At 43.7% G+C, this 19008-nt stretch overlaps 1 protein-coding gene across 1 annotated transcript in view; it reads right to left on the bottom strand.

Annotated features, from left to right (window-relative positions):
* Positions 1-2771: 2771 nt before the first annotated feature.
* The window catches only part of zeb1b (zinc finger E-box binding homeobox 1b), a 49462-nt gene continuing 33225 nt past the window's right edge, over positions 2772-19008 (bottom strand). Inside the window, exons 2-8 of the mRNA XM_044029782.1 lie at positions 17739-17894; positions 13514-13675; positions 11372-11568; positions 10737-10842; positions 8639-10335; positions 7053-7233; positions 2772-6360 (exon numbers count right to left, since the gene is read on the bottom strand). Coding sequence (XP_043885717.1) covers positions 5672-6360; positions 7053-7233; positions 8639-10335; positions 10737-10842; positions 11372-11568; positions 13514-13675; positions 17739-17894 — 3188 coding nt within the window. The 3' untranslated portion in view covers positions 2772-5671. The remainder of the gene's footprint in view (positions 6361-7052; positions 7234-8638; positions 10336-10736; positions 10843-11371; positions 11569-13513; positions 13676-17738; positions 17895-19008) is intronic.

The raw sequence follows: 19008 nt of genomic DNA on the forward strand, positions 1-19008 counted from the left end.
CTGTGTCAGCTAAGATTGGCACCAGCGCCCCCGCGACCCTCATGTGGAGGATACAGCGGTAGAAACATTATCCCATTCTGTACCAGCACCTCTCGATTTTAGCCTCTGACGTACCAGGACTTTTTACGCCGTACAGGGACTTCTCATGAGCTCATAGTACCCGGTCCTGTTCTGTTTGTCTCTTTGCGATTTGTGATACTCATACTCCTATGGCTATACTACATTACCCAGCGTGCACTGGGACGCGCCGCACGCCCGCCCCTCACAAGACGTTCACTCGTAAGGAGGTCTCATGAGTCGAGTGTGCCAGAAAGGACGCGAAGAAGAAGATGTCACGCGGACGTTCAACGTCAACGTCAACCTCATTGCATTTGTGTAAGTATATGAAGATCATATTCATCAATAATATCAACGTTGTTGGTCCTCCTAAATATGTTTATTTAGCCATTTAAGTTACACTACAATCTAATATATATGTTTAGGTCTAAAATAATAGACAGTCATTGTCTACTGTTGTGTTATTGTAGAGACAAACACAGGAGAATGTCATTCAAACCATTTACTTTGCAATTGTCTCCATCTTTTATCCATGTCTGTCTTGATGTGTGTGTCCACATCAATGGAATGGTACATGCCAGTTCGTTTCCTCGTGCATCAGCCTGTATGCTACTTGAGGACCGCCCCCCTGAAGACCTCCCTTGGGCCACATGCAAGTGAACAAACATAATTTGTCTGGAAAGTTGAAAGTTGAATAAAACCATTTAAAATCAGCATCATGTTAACTTAATGATCTGCTGGTACCTACCACCCACCGCCTAATTTACCTGGCAACAGTTGAAAAGGGGAGTACCGGGACTTAAGTGAAGGTAATGTCATGCAGAACATAGTATTGTGCACTGTATGACATTACCATACAGTGCAATTTATTGTAGATGATGTCATGTTGTGATCATCAATAGTTTGTTGGACAGCTGTGTGAACAAACTGCAAATACACATGGTTCTCAAACAGTGGTTCTCATACAGATATGCATGAGCTGATGCTGACTGTGTAAAAATGGAGCTCTGAAGCAGCAATTTGTCACATGAAGTGACATATTAACGCGCTCACACACACACACAACCTCCATGTTCATTCTGCTATTTAGCGGTTGAGTAAATGAACATGATATTTAAGTGACTGCTACCTTTTCTTTCCTCCTCCTCCTCCTCCCCCCTGGCTTTTCTCTAAATTTCCCCTGGGAACTTCTGCCCCTTGGGTTTGGTTTGGTGTCAGAGTCCCCGGCAACCATGATACTTCATCAGGCTTTTGCACCGTTATTGGCAAGAGCACTCCATATCCTCTTAGCAGCTCTGGCTTTTAAATTTTCCTTTGAAATGCTGAGTCCAGCAGAACATGCAGCAATGACTTGGACTGAGAGTCTGTAAAAGAACCATGAGTCTTGCACACGGCCACAGGCGACACACTGTTCTAAACACCGTGGGCTTCAGCTCTGCCGTGACCACAGCTAAAGACATTTCTTGTAGACACAATTACAAGATGCTAGTGGGCTTTATTCCAACACCCACCGCCCATTTTCCACCCGACAGGATGCAGAGAGAGTATTAGAGGAAGACGCTGAAAAGAGAGAGCTGGGGAGAACTATCAAATGTGTTCACCAGCTATTGTATCATTTTCAACTCCTCAACTTGCTATGGATTTTTTAGTCCATTCTATTATTAATTCATGGCAGTGGAGGGGATGGTGCTGGGGAGGCTGGAGGAGGGTCGACCCTTCTTGAAACCTAATCTAGATCGATATGGCTGACCTTGGGCCGGCCTGCTACCAGGACTGGAAGGATGGTGTGTGTGTGTGTGTGTGTGTGAGTTCTGACTGATAACGGTTTTTACTAATATAAAGATAGATAGTTATTCTTTAGCTCGTCAGTCATTCAACATCTACATCATGGCTGCACAATATTAGACAACAGCTGAAATTGTGTCTTTCTGTGATATAGTTGAGATATTATATTGTGATCTGATTAAGTTATACTTAAAAGTAATACTTCTCATATTATCTGGGGAGTATCATCTGCATAGAAATAAAACAATGACAATATAAGAGATGGAAAATCAGAGAGAACCATCCTTTTTTAACTTCGAGGGGGGAGAAGAGCAAATGAATAAGCTTTATTATCACCATAGGGAATTAACATGACCATTTTAACCATTTTCAAGTTGTAGTCATCTGCATGAACAAACTCATGCAACAAAAACTACTCAATTTAGTAACTTAGCCTGTGTTAAATAGGACTTCACTTATATCAAACGTCTGTAGATAGTTAATTGAAGTGGGAACTCTTATCTTTTTTATCAATCTGAAATATGCAAAGGTTCTCATTTGTTTTTCAATGCCAATGCTTGCATAAGATAATGATTATTTTGTTGGTATTTCACGTGGTAATGCTCCATCAGGTTTTAATTACATATTGAATAAATATTCAACTGGACCTTGAATTAAAAATTCATGTCACAATTTTGATTACAGTGTCTGAACCCCACACACACACACATTTAGATATTTTGTGCCCATGAACAAGCTGTGATAGCGACGATGGTAGAGCAGGTCATCTTTCAACTTGAAGGATGTGGGTTCAATTCCCGGCTCCACTAGGTTACACACCAATGTGTCCTTGAACAAGACACTTAACCCCACATGACTATGCCAAGCAGTGTGTGAATGGGTATTAAAGACATGAATGTGTGCGAATGGTTTAATATAAATACAGACTTGTTTGCCATCTAATGAGAGGAATCCAACTAAATTAACATCACAAGCAATTTAAACTGAGAAATATTTACAAAGTGTTCCCTCATGAGATATTTTCATTGTCATTTTTACATGCACATTACAGTGTGAATGACATCTTTAATATTGTGTGATTCAATGACAGTATCACAGCAGACTGAGCAGCTTGTAATTGATGTATTTTATTGTGAGATGGGGAGTCATAAAAATAAACAAAAATAACCCAAAAACAATCACAATAAAAAATATAAGGGTATTGAAATGGGGGGGTGGGGTCATATAAAAGTGGGCATGGTCTTGAGACGTACATATAAAGTAACAAATTGGCACAAAAGAAAACAAAAAAGGACATCCGTCAATATTATTTTGGCTTGGCAAAAGGGACAGTTTGTGTGGTTAAGCATCATCCTTCAATACAACAGCACACACTCATGCTATTAGACATACAATTAGTTATTTTTTTTCTTCAAAAGTTCAGTAGCTTTATATTAGAGAGGGGATAGAGAAGGAAACTAATAAGAGAAATGAATGTAGAGAGGTCACAGGTTCCAATTTTCAGGCTTGCACGCAGCCACTTCCTTCATATTTCTGTGACGTGCCGGCTTGCAGATCATCGCCTTTGGATGTGTTTTCTTCTCTCTCTCTCCATACTAAAATATATTATCGTATTAATACAAACTACAGTATTGTACACTACATAGTGAAATAAATAACCATGAAGAAATATAAAAAAATAAGACATAAATATAAAAGTTCTCTATGACTAAACAGACCTATCTCATTGGGGGGTGGGGCATAATACTGCTGAACGGGCACAGTACAGAACATGGAACATAACACAAACAAAAAATAATACTGACAGGTAAAAACTTTGATGGAGTTGACTCCTGGGATTCTGATCTGCTTCCATTTTGTTACCTGAAGAGATTCACGGTGCATAAAACAGGTGCACTGACTAAGCTTTGCACACACACATGACATTTAGCAATCGTACTGCATCGCCGTCCAATGGGTGGGAAAAAAAACACATGTGCATTAAAATTCATAGGAAGTAGAAAATAACAAGACATCATGGGAAATCTATAATACATGAATACGTGGTGATCGCTCAGGTGTGATCATACCTGCTCATTTCCAACAGCAAGATTGTGTGGCACTTTTGACATGCATGTTTCTCTTGACTTGTCTTGGTTTGTTTTCTTTTTGCATAAGCCTCAGCTGTGTGTGTGTGTGTGTGGGAAGCATTATACAGTTTTCTGTATCCCCTCTCTGCTCACAGTTTGACATTTTAGGTTTTTTTGCTTATTTGCTTTCGTGCAATGATGTCGTTGAAAAGACAAACTCTCAGACTGCTCTCACATCTGCACAATAGTTATGACGCTCCAGCCAAGAGATGTTTACGTCACATTAGCATAAAAACTACAAAACAAGGGAAACAGTGAACACGTCGACTCTTAAAACCACTTAAAACCACTTCATGTTCTCTGTACAATTTGTTTTGCGTACGTATTAAACAAACAAGCAAACTGTAACATGCTTATTTGTTAACTTAAGCTGGCTCTTTCTTCTTCTTTGTCTTTGGCTTCCATTTGAAATATAACAAACCAGCTTACATTACCACCACACACTGGACTGAAGTGTGGCAGGAGTATAGATTTTATATAAATAATGGTCTTCAAAGTTAAGCCAGTGCTGAAGCACGTGAAAGATGTATTCTCTTGAAAAGCCATCAGGGGGCGACTCCACTGGTTTGTATGCAATGTTTGTTTGTTTTACTAAATTAATAATGTCAGTAAACAATTTCCTGAGGAGTTTATGGTCTCAATCACTAGTTTCAGGTCGTTTTCAATACAGCATCACCTCCACTTTGTTGTCCCATTTACAGTCAAATGCACCATAAACATGCTATGATTTATGGCATTGGATATGGCCTGACTGACTGCTGCACCTTTCCAGCTCCTCACACTCTTATTAAGCTCCGCCCCTTATTTCTTGTCCTCCAAATATGGTCTCTTCTGGTGGCAAAAACCAGCGTGGTGCCGGCCAAATTCACAAACATGGCAAATACCCTTCTTGTAGGAAATCACGTGTTTACGTATATGTTATAATGTTATCATGCTTCTCATCTTACGCTCACAAAGAAAACAACATTTCCCAACATGTCAAATGATTCCTGTAAACCACTGCTTTGTAAAAATACTTTGATGATAATGTATCTAAAAGTCTAAATGGAACTAAAATGAAAGTACCCATCCTTTTTCTCTTTAAGGCTCAAAATCCACTCCGACACAAAAAGTGATGCTAACACCTGCTAACATGATGACATGGTATATCTAGTGCAGTAATACTGAAGGGTAGACGACACAACTCAACTGCTTATTCCGTAGGTAAACCAAGCCACTTGTAGTGCACAGGAGTTTTCTTATTTTCCTTCCAACTTAATAAAATACTGAATTTTTTTTTGTTCATTGGCAATAAAAACGTATAGAAATATCTTCCAACTGTACAGCTTTTAAAGGTTAAAGTAAGAGTGATAAAATTAGTAACACTGATAAAAAGAAATGACCCAATGTGTTTAAGTAATAAAACATTATCTAAACATGTTGGCTCTAGCTTCCAAAGTCTGTATAATGCATTTCCTTTGTTAAAATTTGTGTTTTCAGCCATTTTTTCTTTTCTTTACAAATGGATTCTTTTCTAACAGAGAGAAACTGTTGTCTCTTGTGGAAAAGTCACTAGTATTTTTTCAGGCACACCTGGATTTCTACACAGTAGTGAACTGAAACAAACTCTCAGAGTGACCAGACATCATCTTCTGCATTCTACCTCTGTACAAGGAGAGGAGAAATCTGATTGGGTTTCAAGGAGGAGTCTGGGTCCTCTTTTAGTCAGTATCTCCTTTCTCCTGCAGCGTCTGGTTCTCATCTTCAGAAACCATCTCCCTGCTTGTTTTGCCTCTGCCCTCCTCCATGACCTCCCCCTCTTCCTCCATTGTGACTTCCTTCTCTTCTTGAACGCTCTCGAGCACCTCATCCTGCCTCGTGTCATCCTCCTCTTCGTCCAGATTAATTTCTATCTCTGTCTTCTCCTCCTTTCCTTCCTGTTCCACCATAATTCTCTCCTCCTCCTCCTCCACATTCCTGTCCTCTTGCTCCACCTCCTCGTCCCCAATCTGCACCACCTGGATGTCAGCCATGTCCACCACTCCTTCCTCCTCTTCCTCCTCCTCCTCCTCCTCCTCCTCACTTTCCTCATCCTCTCTTGTGCTGCTTCCTTGCTCGTCTAAATCCAGCTGGGAGGGGACCATCTGCACCTGGCTCAGGGCCTCCATTTCAGTCTGGACCTCGCCATACACCTCTGGACTCTCCCCTCCTCCTTGGTTCTGTGTTTCCTTCTTGCAGTACGAGTAGCGGTGGTTCATGTGCTGGGAGTAGGAGCCCGAGTGGGAGAAGCGCTTGCCACACTTGTCACACTGGTACGGCTTCTCCCCTGAGTGGAGTCGCATGTGTTCGATCAAGTGGTGTTTGTGTTTGAAGGCTTTGCTGCAGATCCCGCACTCGTGAGGTCGCTTCCCTGCGCAGAGAGTAGAAGTGCAACATTTAAGGAAAAACAAAGTACCGTTGAGTTAAAAAGCACAGACACGGGAGGAAGAAAAACTCAACATCAGTGCAATCAAAACAACTTCCCCACACTGAGCGGCCATAATGGAGTCTAACATCCACATATCCAAGGAGAACAGGTCAAAACAATGCAACCGACGTGTGTTTAAAAACCTACAAGGAAATGTTATCCAGGCAGTGAGCTGCTAGTTTCAACTGGCATGAGGTCATTTGGAGCTGAAAACAGTGTTTCAAGCCAGGTATCACAACAAAGGAGAAAATAGCTGAAACGCCTCTGAGAATGTTGACCTGAGCTTGGCCATGGAATCACCGTCTTAGAGCAATCCAAATCACTAGCAGAGCTCGCCTCTTGCAACACTCTGTGCTTCACATGAGACGCTGGCAGGGCAGAGGTGGGGAGTTGGCGGAAAGAAGTTCTCAGACCACTTCTAAGCGTGTTGAGTAATACCTGCTGGAGTGGAGTTGTCCTACACTGTAGCATGAAATCCCCCTTTGCTTTGCTCGCACTCTGACTCATCTTTACCAGGATTTAAAGTGAGTGATGGTGAGACGAGTTCTGGGTTTGTGTCTTGTTTTATTCTTTTAATTCAAGTTCCATGTGTGTATGACAGGGGGAAAAAAAACGGTTTGTGTTGTTGACTTTACCTGTGTGTTCATATTTGTGTCTCAGCAGCGAGCTGCTCTTCTGGAAGATCTTGTCACACAAGTCGCATGCATACATGCCATTGTCTGTCTTCTTCATCTTCTTCCTTGAAGGGCCGGAGTCGGAGTCATTCTGCTCCTCCACAGTCGATAAACCCTCTGAGCCTGTGTCTTGCCTTTCCTCCTACAGCATATGATAAAGCGTGTTAGAAACCAAGTGGAATACATTTGAAGCGAGTTTGTTTTTACAGCGAAAAAGACAATGAATGACTCAAAAAAAAACAGAATACCAGTGGAGTGTATGTGTGCTTGTGCCTCGGAACAAGTGATGTTGCATCATACGTTACTCATTGCTCTCTCGCTCTCTCTCTCTCTCTCGGGACACTTAACTAATCTTTTCCTTTGCCTGAAACAAACTGTGCAGTTATGAGCGAGCGGTGTACCTGCAGTTTCCTCCTCCTGTCCCTGGGCTGCTAATGCTCACGCACTGATACAGTGAGCGATGATGTGAGCCATCATTAAGGAGCAGATATATATACAAGAGGCTCTTCTTTTACAAGGCAGGCCTATGCCAATCCACTTAACATGAAAGTATAATACAACAACAATAAATCAATGAGGCAGGCGGAGGTGTGGCGTTTAAACAGATTCCAGCAGATCAATAAGGGCTCTGCAGCAAAGTGCAGCCTCATGTCCTCTGGGCGACAGCCCAGGAAGATCACTCACACACACACACACCAAGTGAGACCCACATCTATCGTGAGGGCCTCATTAGGTGTCTGTACAATGAAGAACTATTAAGGGCTATTATTTTTACAAAGAGCTGAATTCTGACATTTCTGTATATGAGTTATTGATTAGACTTTGGCTGCTTGCACACTATTTATAATGCTGTAGTGGTTTTGAACGATGAGAAGTAATAATTTGGACGTAGGAGTTTGACTCTGCTCCACTTGCTTCTCAAAGCAGCGACTGCTTCTATCAAAGGTAACACACACGTTACATCTTCTTATACAACCATGAGCAATGTATTGATTTTTCCTCTATGACATTTGTAAGCAAACATATACATTATATCAGCTTTACGAAAACTTTCTACAACTTTGGTCACAGTCTGGCTAAGCTACGTCTTTGGGCTAAAATAAAGCACCAGTCGTAACACTTGGTGAACAGAAATCATATCACATGACTTGTATGTTGTGTTCATCTGCTGAACAATCGAGTTTTTTGAGCAGTGGAATTCATTTCTGAACTCTGAGATAGTTTTCTCCTTTATTAGCGCATTGTTGCTGTACCCTCTGTTTGTCTTTACATAAAAGTTGCATAAATGATGCTGGTCTTACACACAGAGAGTTGTATGGAGCCGATTTGGCTTAGTCAGCATTGTGTGAACTCATTTGACCATTGTTTGGATATAATGGACTTTTGTTTGTATTTAAATCTACGTACTACATCATTAAGCTAAGCTTTAAGCTAACACTTCAATATAGTTTTATACATGTGAGAGTGCTATCAATCTTCTACGCGAGAAAGAAACTATAAAACCTAATTTCCCCCCAAAAAATCAATCAAAGCTCTGAGTTGTGTACCTTTATTCCGTTGACATTGATGTTTTCATGCATCTCGGTTCCCGCTGGGCTGTTTGCTGTAGTGGTATAAGTGTAAGTCAGCTGAGGGATCAGGATAGTCTGTTTGTTACTGGTGGCTAGAGCCCTTAGGCAATGCATCGTGGTCACAATGTCAAGGGGATTGGCACTTGGCTGGCTGGCAAACAGTGCGACAGGACTGGTGCCCATGCCTGAGAGTGGCAAAACCTCTTTCTTTGTGCAAGTTAGATTTAGGGGTTCATCCTCATTGTTCGGGTGAGAGGAGGAAGATCGGCAAATGCTGGCTTTAGCCACCACTCTCTCCACTTCCTCTCTAGTGGGCTTTGGCAGCGATAGGTCAAGTGGTCCCTCAGAGCTCAGAGGGGGCTGCACCGATACCAGACCAGCCGCTCTGGGACTCGAAGGCGAGGATGAGGCCCGCAAGCCGTGAGCACCGTTGACCTCGGCTGGGGTGGCTTCTGTCGGGCTTTCCTGGGTCCCTGAAGAGATCATAGTGGACGCGTCTCTCCCTGGTACCAGAGAAACCACACTCTTGTCTTCACAAGTGTCCTCTTCCTCTGAGGGGGGTGTCGGAGCACCCAGTGATATTTGACCCTCCTGCATTTTGTCAAACCACTTCTTGACCACATGGAGTGGCAGGCTGACTGAGTCTGAGATCTTAGTCAGCTCATCCTTGGTTGGCTCTGCATTTAAGGCAAAATAGGCCTTGAGCAGGGACAGGAGGTTCTTGGGCTGGTTGCAGAGTCCTCCTTCTGACAGCAGGGTGGCGACAGCAGACTCAGACTTATCCAGGCCTGCGCCGTTCAGCCTGAAACCGTCCTTCTTGCAGTGCTTGAGGGCATGGAGTGCTTCTAGCCCACCTGGACAGTTATCACACAGGAGACAAGTTTTAGTGGTCATTTCCTCTTTTTCTTTCGTCTCGTTGGACCTGGGGCCTCCAGTAGTAAGGTCTTCTGCGAGTTTCTCTGACTTGAAGGTGTTAGTGGTAGTCTGACCCGGTGAACCTGGCTCTTTTTTCAGGTTTTGGGCCGTGAGCTGGCCCTGGTCCAAGCTGTAGTTTATGATGATTTTTGCATTTCCCTCCTGACCCACGATAGGCAGACTGATGGCTGAGATGAGCTGCTGCTGTGGCGTGTGGAGCATTCCAGTGGTTAACCCCGAGTTCACCTGCCCCTGCCCTTTGGCATTATTTTCTAGTACCTGGCGAATGACGCTGCCATCCACCGCGACTTTCAGAGCGTTCTGCAGGTCTGCTAGGTTGATGCTGATTGGCGACACCAGGCCAACAGTGGGCAGGACCACGGCTTGCACTGTGCCCTGCAGAGGAGCAGCGGCACCTCCTTTAAAAACGACACCGTTCATGGCAGTGACAGTCGGAGATGTGATCCCCGTTGGCTTGTATTCATAGTCCAAAGGCTCTGTCTTGATCTGGTTGAAGGGAAGCTGCTCCTGCAGGGGTTTGCTGTGCTCCAGCTTCTCTCTAATCTGGGTGCGGAGGACTGAGGGCAGTGTGGGCTGCACTGGTGATGGACCCTGGGTCTGCGCCTTGGTGTTCCCCATGCGCGGTCTGCCATTCACTGAGATGACGCTGATGCACTTCTTACTGCTGATGTGGGAGCTGTATGAACCTGAGTGGGAGAACCTCTTCTTGCAGTTGGAGCACTCATAGGGTTTCTCTCCTGAATAAAACCACAGTGTGTATCACAGAGAGGGTAATAAAGAGGTGGGGGAAAGAAACAGATTTCCATTAGTGAATGAAGCTAAATTAGCAAGCTTGGCCATGAGCACTGTGTCAGGAAAAAGCTCTAATGCCTTTCAATGATGCTTAAAGTGATGTAATGGCACCATCGGGAACCCTTCTCTAATTGCTGTCCCATAATGCAAAAGAAACACAATTACGGCACATAACGGAAAGGTACACAGTGGACTAAAACACAATAAAACATCTCTAAATACTTGAGATAATACAAATAAAACAGAAATAGTGGAGTGCAGACAGAAACATCTGTGGTGACGGCAAAAATGCACACTAGACTAGACATGTACACTACACGCACACACACAAAGGTTGTCCACTCACCGCTATGGATGCGAAGGTGCTCCTTCAGATGGTGCTTGTATTTAAATGCTTTGCCACATTCAGTGCACTTGAATTTCCGATTGCCCCCCGACTGTGAGATGTGTCTCTATCAAACGAGAGGGGAGCGGGGTCATTCAGTGAGATACACAATGAAAACACAACCTTTGAACCACCACTACTTCATGTCACAATATCGTTAATCAGTCAAGGGTAAAAGTTCATGTTTATTTATCGAGTTTGGTGATGAGCTGCTACAGAAACAGACCAGAATTCCATGTAGGGTTGCATCACTTAGTATCACTTTGTCACTACTTAATAGTCAGGACACAAGTAGTGAGCCTACATCACAACTAATCCAGTATCTGCATTACAGATCCAGTGTGTAACATTTAGGAGGGTTTATTGGCACACATTGAATTTATGATTTATACATATAAGTAAACTTTGCTTTACTTTAAAATAACAATTGTTTGGGTTTGTAACCTCAGAATAATCCTTTATTTGTACTTTATTTGTACAGCAGCCCAAACCAGAACCAGCCACAGTGTGCATTTTCCATTTTGAATTGGAAGCTTCATATGCAGACAACCTACAGAATAACTAATCAATGTATGTCGAGTCCTGGCAGTTTTTACCTGTCCACCCTTGTGGACCGTCATATGCCTGTCGAGTTGAGCGCGGTATGCAAAGCTGTAGGTGCATTCAGGGCAGCTGAAGCTGTCTTCGGTCCTTTCGTGTCGGTATTTGATGTGCTCCTTCAGGGAGCTGTAACGCTTGTAGCCACGAGTGCAGTATGGGCAGGTGAGCAGCTGAGAGAATGAGTCAGGAGTTCCTGGACAACAAGATTAAAAAAACACAGACATAATGAATGAAGTGTTGGGGGGTAAAGGATTAAAAGACATGGTCAACAGGCATGTCGAATATCCTTTTCGGATATCGTACATGACCTGCTTCAGTAACACTCCACATCAATCATTGACTGATCCCCACACACACACACAGGTAAACAGCACCCAGGTACCAAAGAGATGAAAGCTGATTGCTGATCTGTGGTAACACCTTCCTGTCTGGGAAAAACATGTTTTATTTACAGGATTGTCCTTTTAGCAGACACAAGTCCCAGCCATTGCAGTGTACACACCTGAAGCCTGATTGCCTATTGTGTGTTGAAGTGTTTCAAAAATGCCCACATGTCGTAAGAAAAATGAGCTTGGTCAACAGCATCCACCTGCCGAGGTCTGAGCTGAATAGTGTGTTCCCAGTTGTCTTTCTCCCACACAGGTAAGGCATTCATTCATTAATAGGTGATGTATTAAGTTCTAGTGTGGGACAGGTGAGGGCCTTGGGATGGGAATGCACACACATTATTACCCAGGTAGGTGTGAGTCAGAGCTCACACAAATGTGACAAATGTACCCAGGTGTTGCCATTTCTCTTCCTCCCCCCTTTCTCTTCCTCCCCCCTTTCTCTCGCTTTGTAAGAAGAAGGTAAAATGCCGGGAGCCATGAAGGGCCAAATGAGCTGCACTTAACAAATTGCTGAGTGTGTAATGAAGTTGGAGAGTGGTGTTTACAGGGTGGGGTTAACACCTGAGGTGAAAGGGGGAGCAACTAGAGCCATCTCCTGGGGCAAGTAATTCCTAAGTAGGTGCAATAATAGTGTGATAAGTCATTGACTGTGAGCTTGCGACCGTGTATTTTAGTGTGACTGTGGAACGCTGCTGCTCGATTACATTTTCAGGAAGCATATTTTTCTGTAGCTGTTTTTTTCTCAGATTCCGAAAATACTAGCCTGGGTGAACCCATCCAAGTCTGCCAGCGATTTGATTTCGTCTGGCAAGGACACAGAACTTCAGAATCTCCTAAAAAAGGGAACAAATCACAAACAGATTTCTTCCCTGGCATGCTAGAGGCAGGCTTAACACAAGCTAACACAGCTACATGTAGCAGCTTTTGCATACAGCCAACATGGCAGCCAACATGGCAGCCACTGTCTTTCGATTCAACTGTTGCTTCCATTTTAAGTGACTTGCTCCATGGAGCTCCCCAAGGTAAAAGTGGCATTACTCAATAGCTATCATTCCTAGAAAACTACAACAAGCACGCCTGTTTACACATGTTCCGCCGTTCTGCACATGTCATCCAGATCATTGGTGTGATCGGCTGTAAGCCTAACCAATTGCCTTTTCACCACATCCAAAAAATAGTGATAAGGAAAAGTGAGGATTTATGTTCAGAGATAATGAACGAGGTGAAAGTAAGTGTAGACTGGTAGACTGATAAGAGCTAATCAGAAAGAGACTTTAGGTAATTCCTCATAGTTTCCAAAAGTTCAAACGTTTTTGCCCATCCAGACTTAAATCCAACTCTTCAACTTTCAAACTAAAACAAAACCAACAATATACACATTTAGTGGGCTCCAAAACTCTTGGATAGTGTGGACAGTAGGCGTACCCACATCTTTATTTATTTTAACATGAAAGATGCCTGAATGGTCCCACAGGGAACTTTTGCGCTTGCAGCAAGAAGACCCGGGTTCGAGACCCGGTTGGAACAAGGGCCGTTCTGCATGGGGTTTGCATGTTCTGCTTGTGTGTGTGTGTGGGTTGTTTGTCTATATGTGGGCCTGAGATGGACTGGCGAACTGTCCAGTGTGTGCCCCCGCCTAGTGCCCCTATGTCTGTTGAGATTGGCACAGCACCCCCCCCACAACCCTCATGTGGGGTAGAGAATGGATGGATAGATGATGCCTGAATGCTTTTTGTTGATGTCCATTACCGTTCTCGTCATGGATGCCGGCATCAGGCGTGCCCTGCCGTTGCAGCTCGTCCTCTGGAGCCTCTGGGTAGATGACGGCCGTGTCTCCTTGCTGGAGCATCTCCTCCACCAAAGCATCTGTGCTGACGTTGTCCTCACCATCTGACACACAGTCTTCCTTCACTGTGATAGACCAAAAACACACACATACAAAATGATTAGAGTAACGTCTGCAACAAAATAGGCATGTTATTTCAAGACTGACATACTATCCTGTTTAACCTTCAGTGTCATTATAGCTGACACGGATCTTACAGTCCCAAGCCCTCGATCATGACATGTTCACCATTATATGACGGATGAGGCAACTAATTAGTATGAGCATTCAGCCTTTTGTAAAAATGGCAAGCCATTATTCACAGTGTTATTTATTTTCATAGTGGTATTTGTTAAAACTGGCACTGATGGTTAGGTGATCTTATCTTGACATATTGTGCCAGATTGCTATCTCCAAGGAATGTACCCAGAAACACACTCCTCTCAGCAGACGCTTGGCCTTCAGACCGAGCTTAATATTAAGGCAAATGAGAACCTGCATGTGGGACCTGAGCACGTTGTTCCTCTACATCACATGAGGCCGACTCGCTAGTATAAAGAGCACTAATTAACAATCAGCAGGCTTATAGGAAGGGTAACCTGATGATACATGAAAGCTTCCTTTCCTCCTATGGCTATGATCCCTGCTCAGCCAGCACTTCCTGAAGTGGATCCCAGAACCAAGAATAGTGTGTCTTCAATTAAAACAGGCATCATTCCTCTAAGGATATGTTCGTATCATTACTGAGAATAAACACAGTGACCTATCAGCTAAAAGCTAAGTTAGGCTACCAAGGATCCTGTGATAATATTTACTCGGCAGATGTTTTATGGACCGATTTGAGAGCTCTCCCTTCTGAGTGGAGATTTGAGAATTGTGTTTTGTGAATCGTGGGCGTTGAAAGACGGGGCCAGCTGCATTCTCCATGGAGATGGGAACAGGTGTAGCACTTCATGACTCACGGATACACACACTGAATTCCAGCACTGCTCAGGCTTCCTCTGGTGCACCTTAATAAAGCTACAAAACAATATCTGCAGCCATTTGTTGCTATGGTTATTAAACACCATTCATAGAAACCTCCAGCCCTGAAACAAACCAACAGCAGGTGCTGAGAAATTCTCATTCCACAGTGGAGGGTCAGCAACATATTATAGACTTTTTCCCACAACCAGAACAGCACACTGGACATGTTCACATGATTTTTGAGCATATTCATTAGTTGAGTGCTATATAAAAATGTACTTTTTAAAGAGGTAGATTACAAAAACAAAACCACTCTCATGCCAGTCCCTTGACCATGAAGCTTTGATTAATGGCCTGTTTTCTTAGCATAAAGTTTAAAAACCATTTCTTTCCTGTTCTTAGGCTAAACTAGACGGACCTATTGGAATTCTTTATTTTTAATTACTTAATATTTTTCTCAGTTATGATGGCTCTTGATCAAGTATAGTAAAATATGTAGCATGCATGCAGGAAAGTGCTCACATGGCTGTGTTTCAACTCCCAAACACACCTCCAGGCTACTGAAAGTTGACAATCTCCAGTTGACCAAGTGTGGGTCCCAGTCAAGGTTCTGTGGTGTAAAATTATGACGAGCTGTTGTTTTCTTGGCTTATTTCTGTGTGTGTGTGTGTGTGTGTGTGTGTGTGTGTGTGTGTGTGTGTGTGTGTGTGTGTGTGTGTGTGTGTGGCTATCCTATCCTTTTGTAGGAAAGGTTGACAGCCTCTTGGAGGTAACTCTGTTATCAGAATGTTCCCATGAAACATCATACAGTGTGCTGAACTCAAGGGTGTGAATGCACAAGAGAAAATCTGCTGGTGTAAAAAAGTAAGCATAACCTTACTACAGCACCTCTTAGAAGAAAACCAGTAGACCACCTACTCTCTCCTCTTCTCTTTCCCACACTCCTCTCTCATCATTATCAGCCTACATTTCTGCAACATGATACAACACTCTCCCAAGATGCATTTCCTGTCCTAGCCTGGCCAACCTCTGTCCCCACTGCTTCCTGTGGTTGTGCATTCAGACCATATTTGTCGATTTTATCACAGATAAAGGATTTTCACCAACAAGAAGCTATGCTTTATCACCCATGAAAAGGGGATGGGATGGAATAGATAGCAGATGTGTGGTAATTCAAAATGTAGGATGAGTTCCTTACTTCTTGATTTATGCTATTTGACGTTTGTGCTGTCCCTAGAGATTCTCCCTTTCCTGTGCAGAGGGTGGCTCACTTTTAGCATCGCACCATGACATATTGCACAGAGGAATGTAGGTGTTCCAGTGTCCTGCAGCACACATGATCCAGGGACCATCACATCAGTGCTCGTATGGATTATGTAGCGCAGCACAAGTGTCATCAAACACATTCGACATTCATTCGTTTTGTATCCTTAGGCTCTATTTCCATGCAGTTAAATCTGGTCTTTGTCTGTCACTGCCTCATGATTTCAGAGCTTTCCAGCTCCACCCTGCCCATTCTCTCAGACGTAGTCATGCTCGAAAACACAGTAAATATAAAGCAGAGGTCCTCCCAAGTCAGCTTTCTCTCCTGTACCTTTATCTCCTGGAGTAAGTCATCTGGTTAGAGGAGTGAGAGCAGGCTGCAGTTTACTGCCTCAACGCGGGGCTGCTCTGCTACTACATAATCATTTAGGTGTGAATGAGTAATGACAGTGACCGGGGGGGGGCCCATGATACCATATAATCAAGAGGAATGATTCAGAACAAGAGTGGTGTTAAAAAAAAGAGAAAGGATTCGTGGAAAAGATCTCACACAAGACGGCAAAGTGCTGAAAAACCACTGTTTGGTTTTGGAGTGCAGCAGTCTCAAGAGAAGGGGGCAGGGCTTTAATTTGAAGCAAACAGGGCTGCGCCGAGGAGAAGATTAGTGGGTGGTGGTCATTTTTCAAGGCTGCACCAGAGACTTCCCTCTTCTCAGAAGTGAAACCAACAGAGGGAGGGATGAAGGGATGAGAGACGAGAGAAGTGTGTTTGTTTAAACGACCGTGGCTTTCTCCACGTTTCATCAGTCCGATCCAGTGTGACAGCAGAGATGTTGTTTGATGTATGAGACGAGGAGCTCAACAGAGTATAGAGACAGGTGTGCGTGTGTGTGTGTGTGTGTGTGTGTGCGCGCACAACGTGCACGCTCATGCATATGAGTGAAGGCAAATATGCGTGATCAGGCATAACTGTGAAGCAGAGCCAGCTTGCTGTTTTAAAGTGTTTAATGTTCACAGGCCCTGGCCAAAACCAATGACATTATTCTTCCTCCAACTTTCCTTTTATGCACAGAGGTACCGCTGCAGAGTGGTGAGGAGGATGACAGCATCACCGCAGGTCTACATGCGGCAACTGAAACTGACTGAGGTAGGTGAAACTGAAGTAAAATCACTGGAGAGGAATTTTCTAAAAAAGTCCCTCCCTAAATTAGATTGATAGTTTGTTAACTTGACCACTGGTTCCCCTCCACACGTCTCTGAGCAAGATTCAGCCAAACTCCCTGTGCTTAAATATCATGTCAACGCATTTAATAACATATGAGCTGGTTAGTGTTGCACACACTAAAGTGTCAGGTGAGCACACAGTGTGGAAGCATTGAAACATCTTTCAGCACCTGCAGTTGTTGTTATGAAGGAGTGTGTGTGTGTGTGTGTGGGGGTCTGTGTGATATCAGCATTTCCTGTGGAAGTGAGCTGCCTCTGATGTCACTTCCACATGGTTTGAGGTAAAAAGAAGTTCACTGAGGCCCTTCTAATGCCCACCAGTGCCATACAGGTCTCACCGGGGCTCTGAGGTTGTCGGGCTGTTTTCTGAACTTGAAGGTCTCTCCCTTTTGGCATTGTCTTTGTTTAATGTCGCGCTTCCTGCCTTAGTTACAAATCCACTGCGTGTAGTACCTGTTTCCTTACACACTGTGCTTCACAATGAGACAAAGCCTGCAGCCTGTGTACAGATGTCAACAAAACCTCTCTTAACCCAGTCTGAAAAACTTGATTTAGTTTGTAAAACTTGTGAAGCGATTGCTGTAATCCCTCACTGGTTTACTTTTCTCATTCTTTGAAAACTTTGGATAAACTTTTGCTTTTTGATTCGTGATGAATTTGCAACAATGGTGATAAAAGAGTATGTTTCTGGACTTACCTGGATCCCAGCAGTGATCCCTGGGGTGCTCGTCATCTGGCAGGGTGCTGTCGCACTCGGCTCCGTCTGCCACAGGGCCCTCCTCCTCCACGATGTGCAGCTTGTCCTCGTCATCTGACTCTGAGCCGGCCTCCACCACATTATTGTAGTTAGTCACTGTGTGTTAGGGACATGGACGGCAGAGGTTTAGAATGACTTGTCTGACTGTGTCGACACTTTGAGTATTTCTATCCTTAATAGAGATAATAGGAAGTATACTGTACATACTCCTTCATGGTGAGTACTGAATGTGAAAGGCCATGAGAGTTTAAATATACACTAAATGTCAACTATTACAGGGAATGGTTGAAGTAGGAGGGAACACCAGTCAAATAGAGATGGGCCAACTTCAGGAGATTAGATAAATCTAACTTGATCCCCAAAGTACATTGTTTAAGTGGGAGAAAACTGGACAGCGTAGACAGAGTGAATGGGGGTTATTAAAATATAATGTTACGCAATGCACATTAAAGCTGTAGATGAAAGATTGATGAAAGACTTAAATATACAAAAGACCAACATGTTGCACAGACACGATTCACGCACACGGGTCATTAGATTGTGGCCGGAGGTGGTTTATGTGTGTGCTGTGTGGGAGTTGGTGTGACCTGGTCAGTTGTGTTATGGGCTGATGGAGCCCGGAGACACGGAGACAGCAAACCTACAGAGGGTTATTACGGGAAATGCATTTTCCTGACTGACAGTCCTGTGTGTGTGTGTGTGTCTCTCAATTCCACCTGTGTTACGTCCACATAAACCACTTCCTTTCCTCTGCACCTCCCTCCCCATCCCTCTGTTCCACTGAGAGCAGCCCAGTCAGCACTGAAACTCCCTCTCCAGCTATTTTATCTCACATTAGACAGCAATCACACACATAAACACACCAGCCACATTCATTTGCAGAATATCTGTGTCATCATCTCTCTTTCTCTCACCCCTCGACTCCACTCACTGTCATCTTTCTGAAGTGGCTGCTAATGCTTTTGTCATGAGAAGGTATAATTGGGAGACTCTTGATTTTCTCTCTCAATCAATGGGAACAGTTTCTGTGAGGTCTGTCTCCCTCTCTCTCCACACTGTGAGGGTCATTACCAACCAACAGGTATTTTTACAGACTCCGTTAGACGTACAAGGTTCAGGCTGAGGGGGAGGTGGTAGGAAGGAGGTGTGGGGGCAGAGGGATGAAAGGTGGGTGGTGGAGGAGGGAATCGCACTGTTATTTGATGAGTCG

This window comes from Solea senegalensis, linkage group LG1 (genome assembly GCF_019176455.1).
Source record: "Solea senegalensis isolate Sse05_10M linkage group LG1, IFAPA_SoseM_1, whole genome shotgun sequence".
NCBI lineage: Eukaryota > Metazoa > Chordata > Actinopteri > Pleuronectiformes > Soleidae > Solea > Solea senegalensis.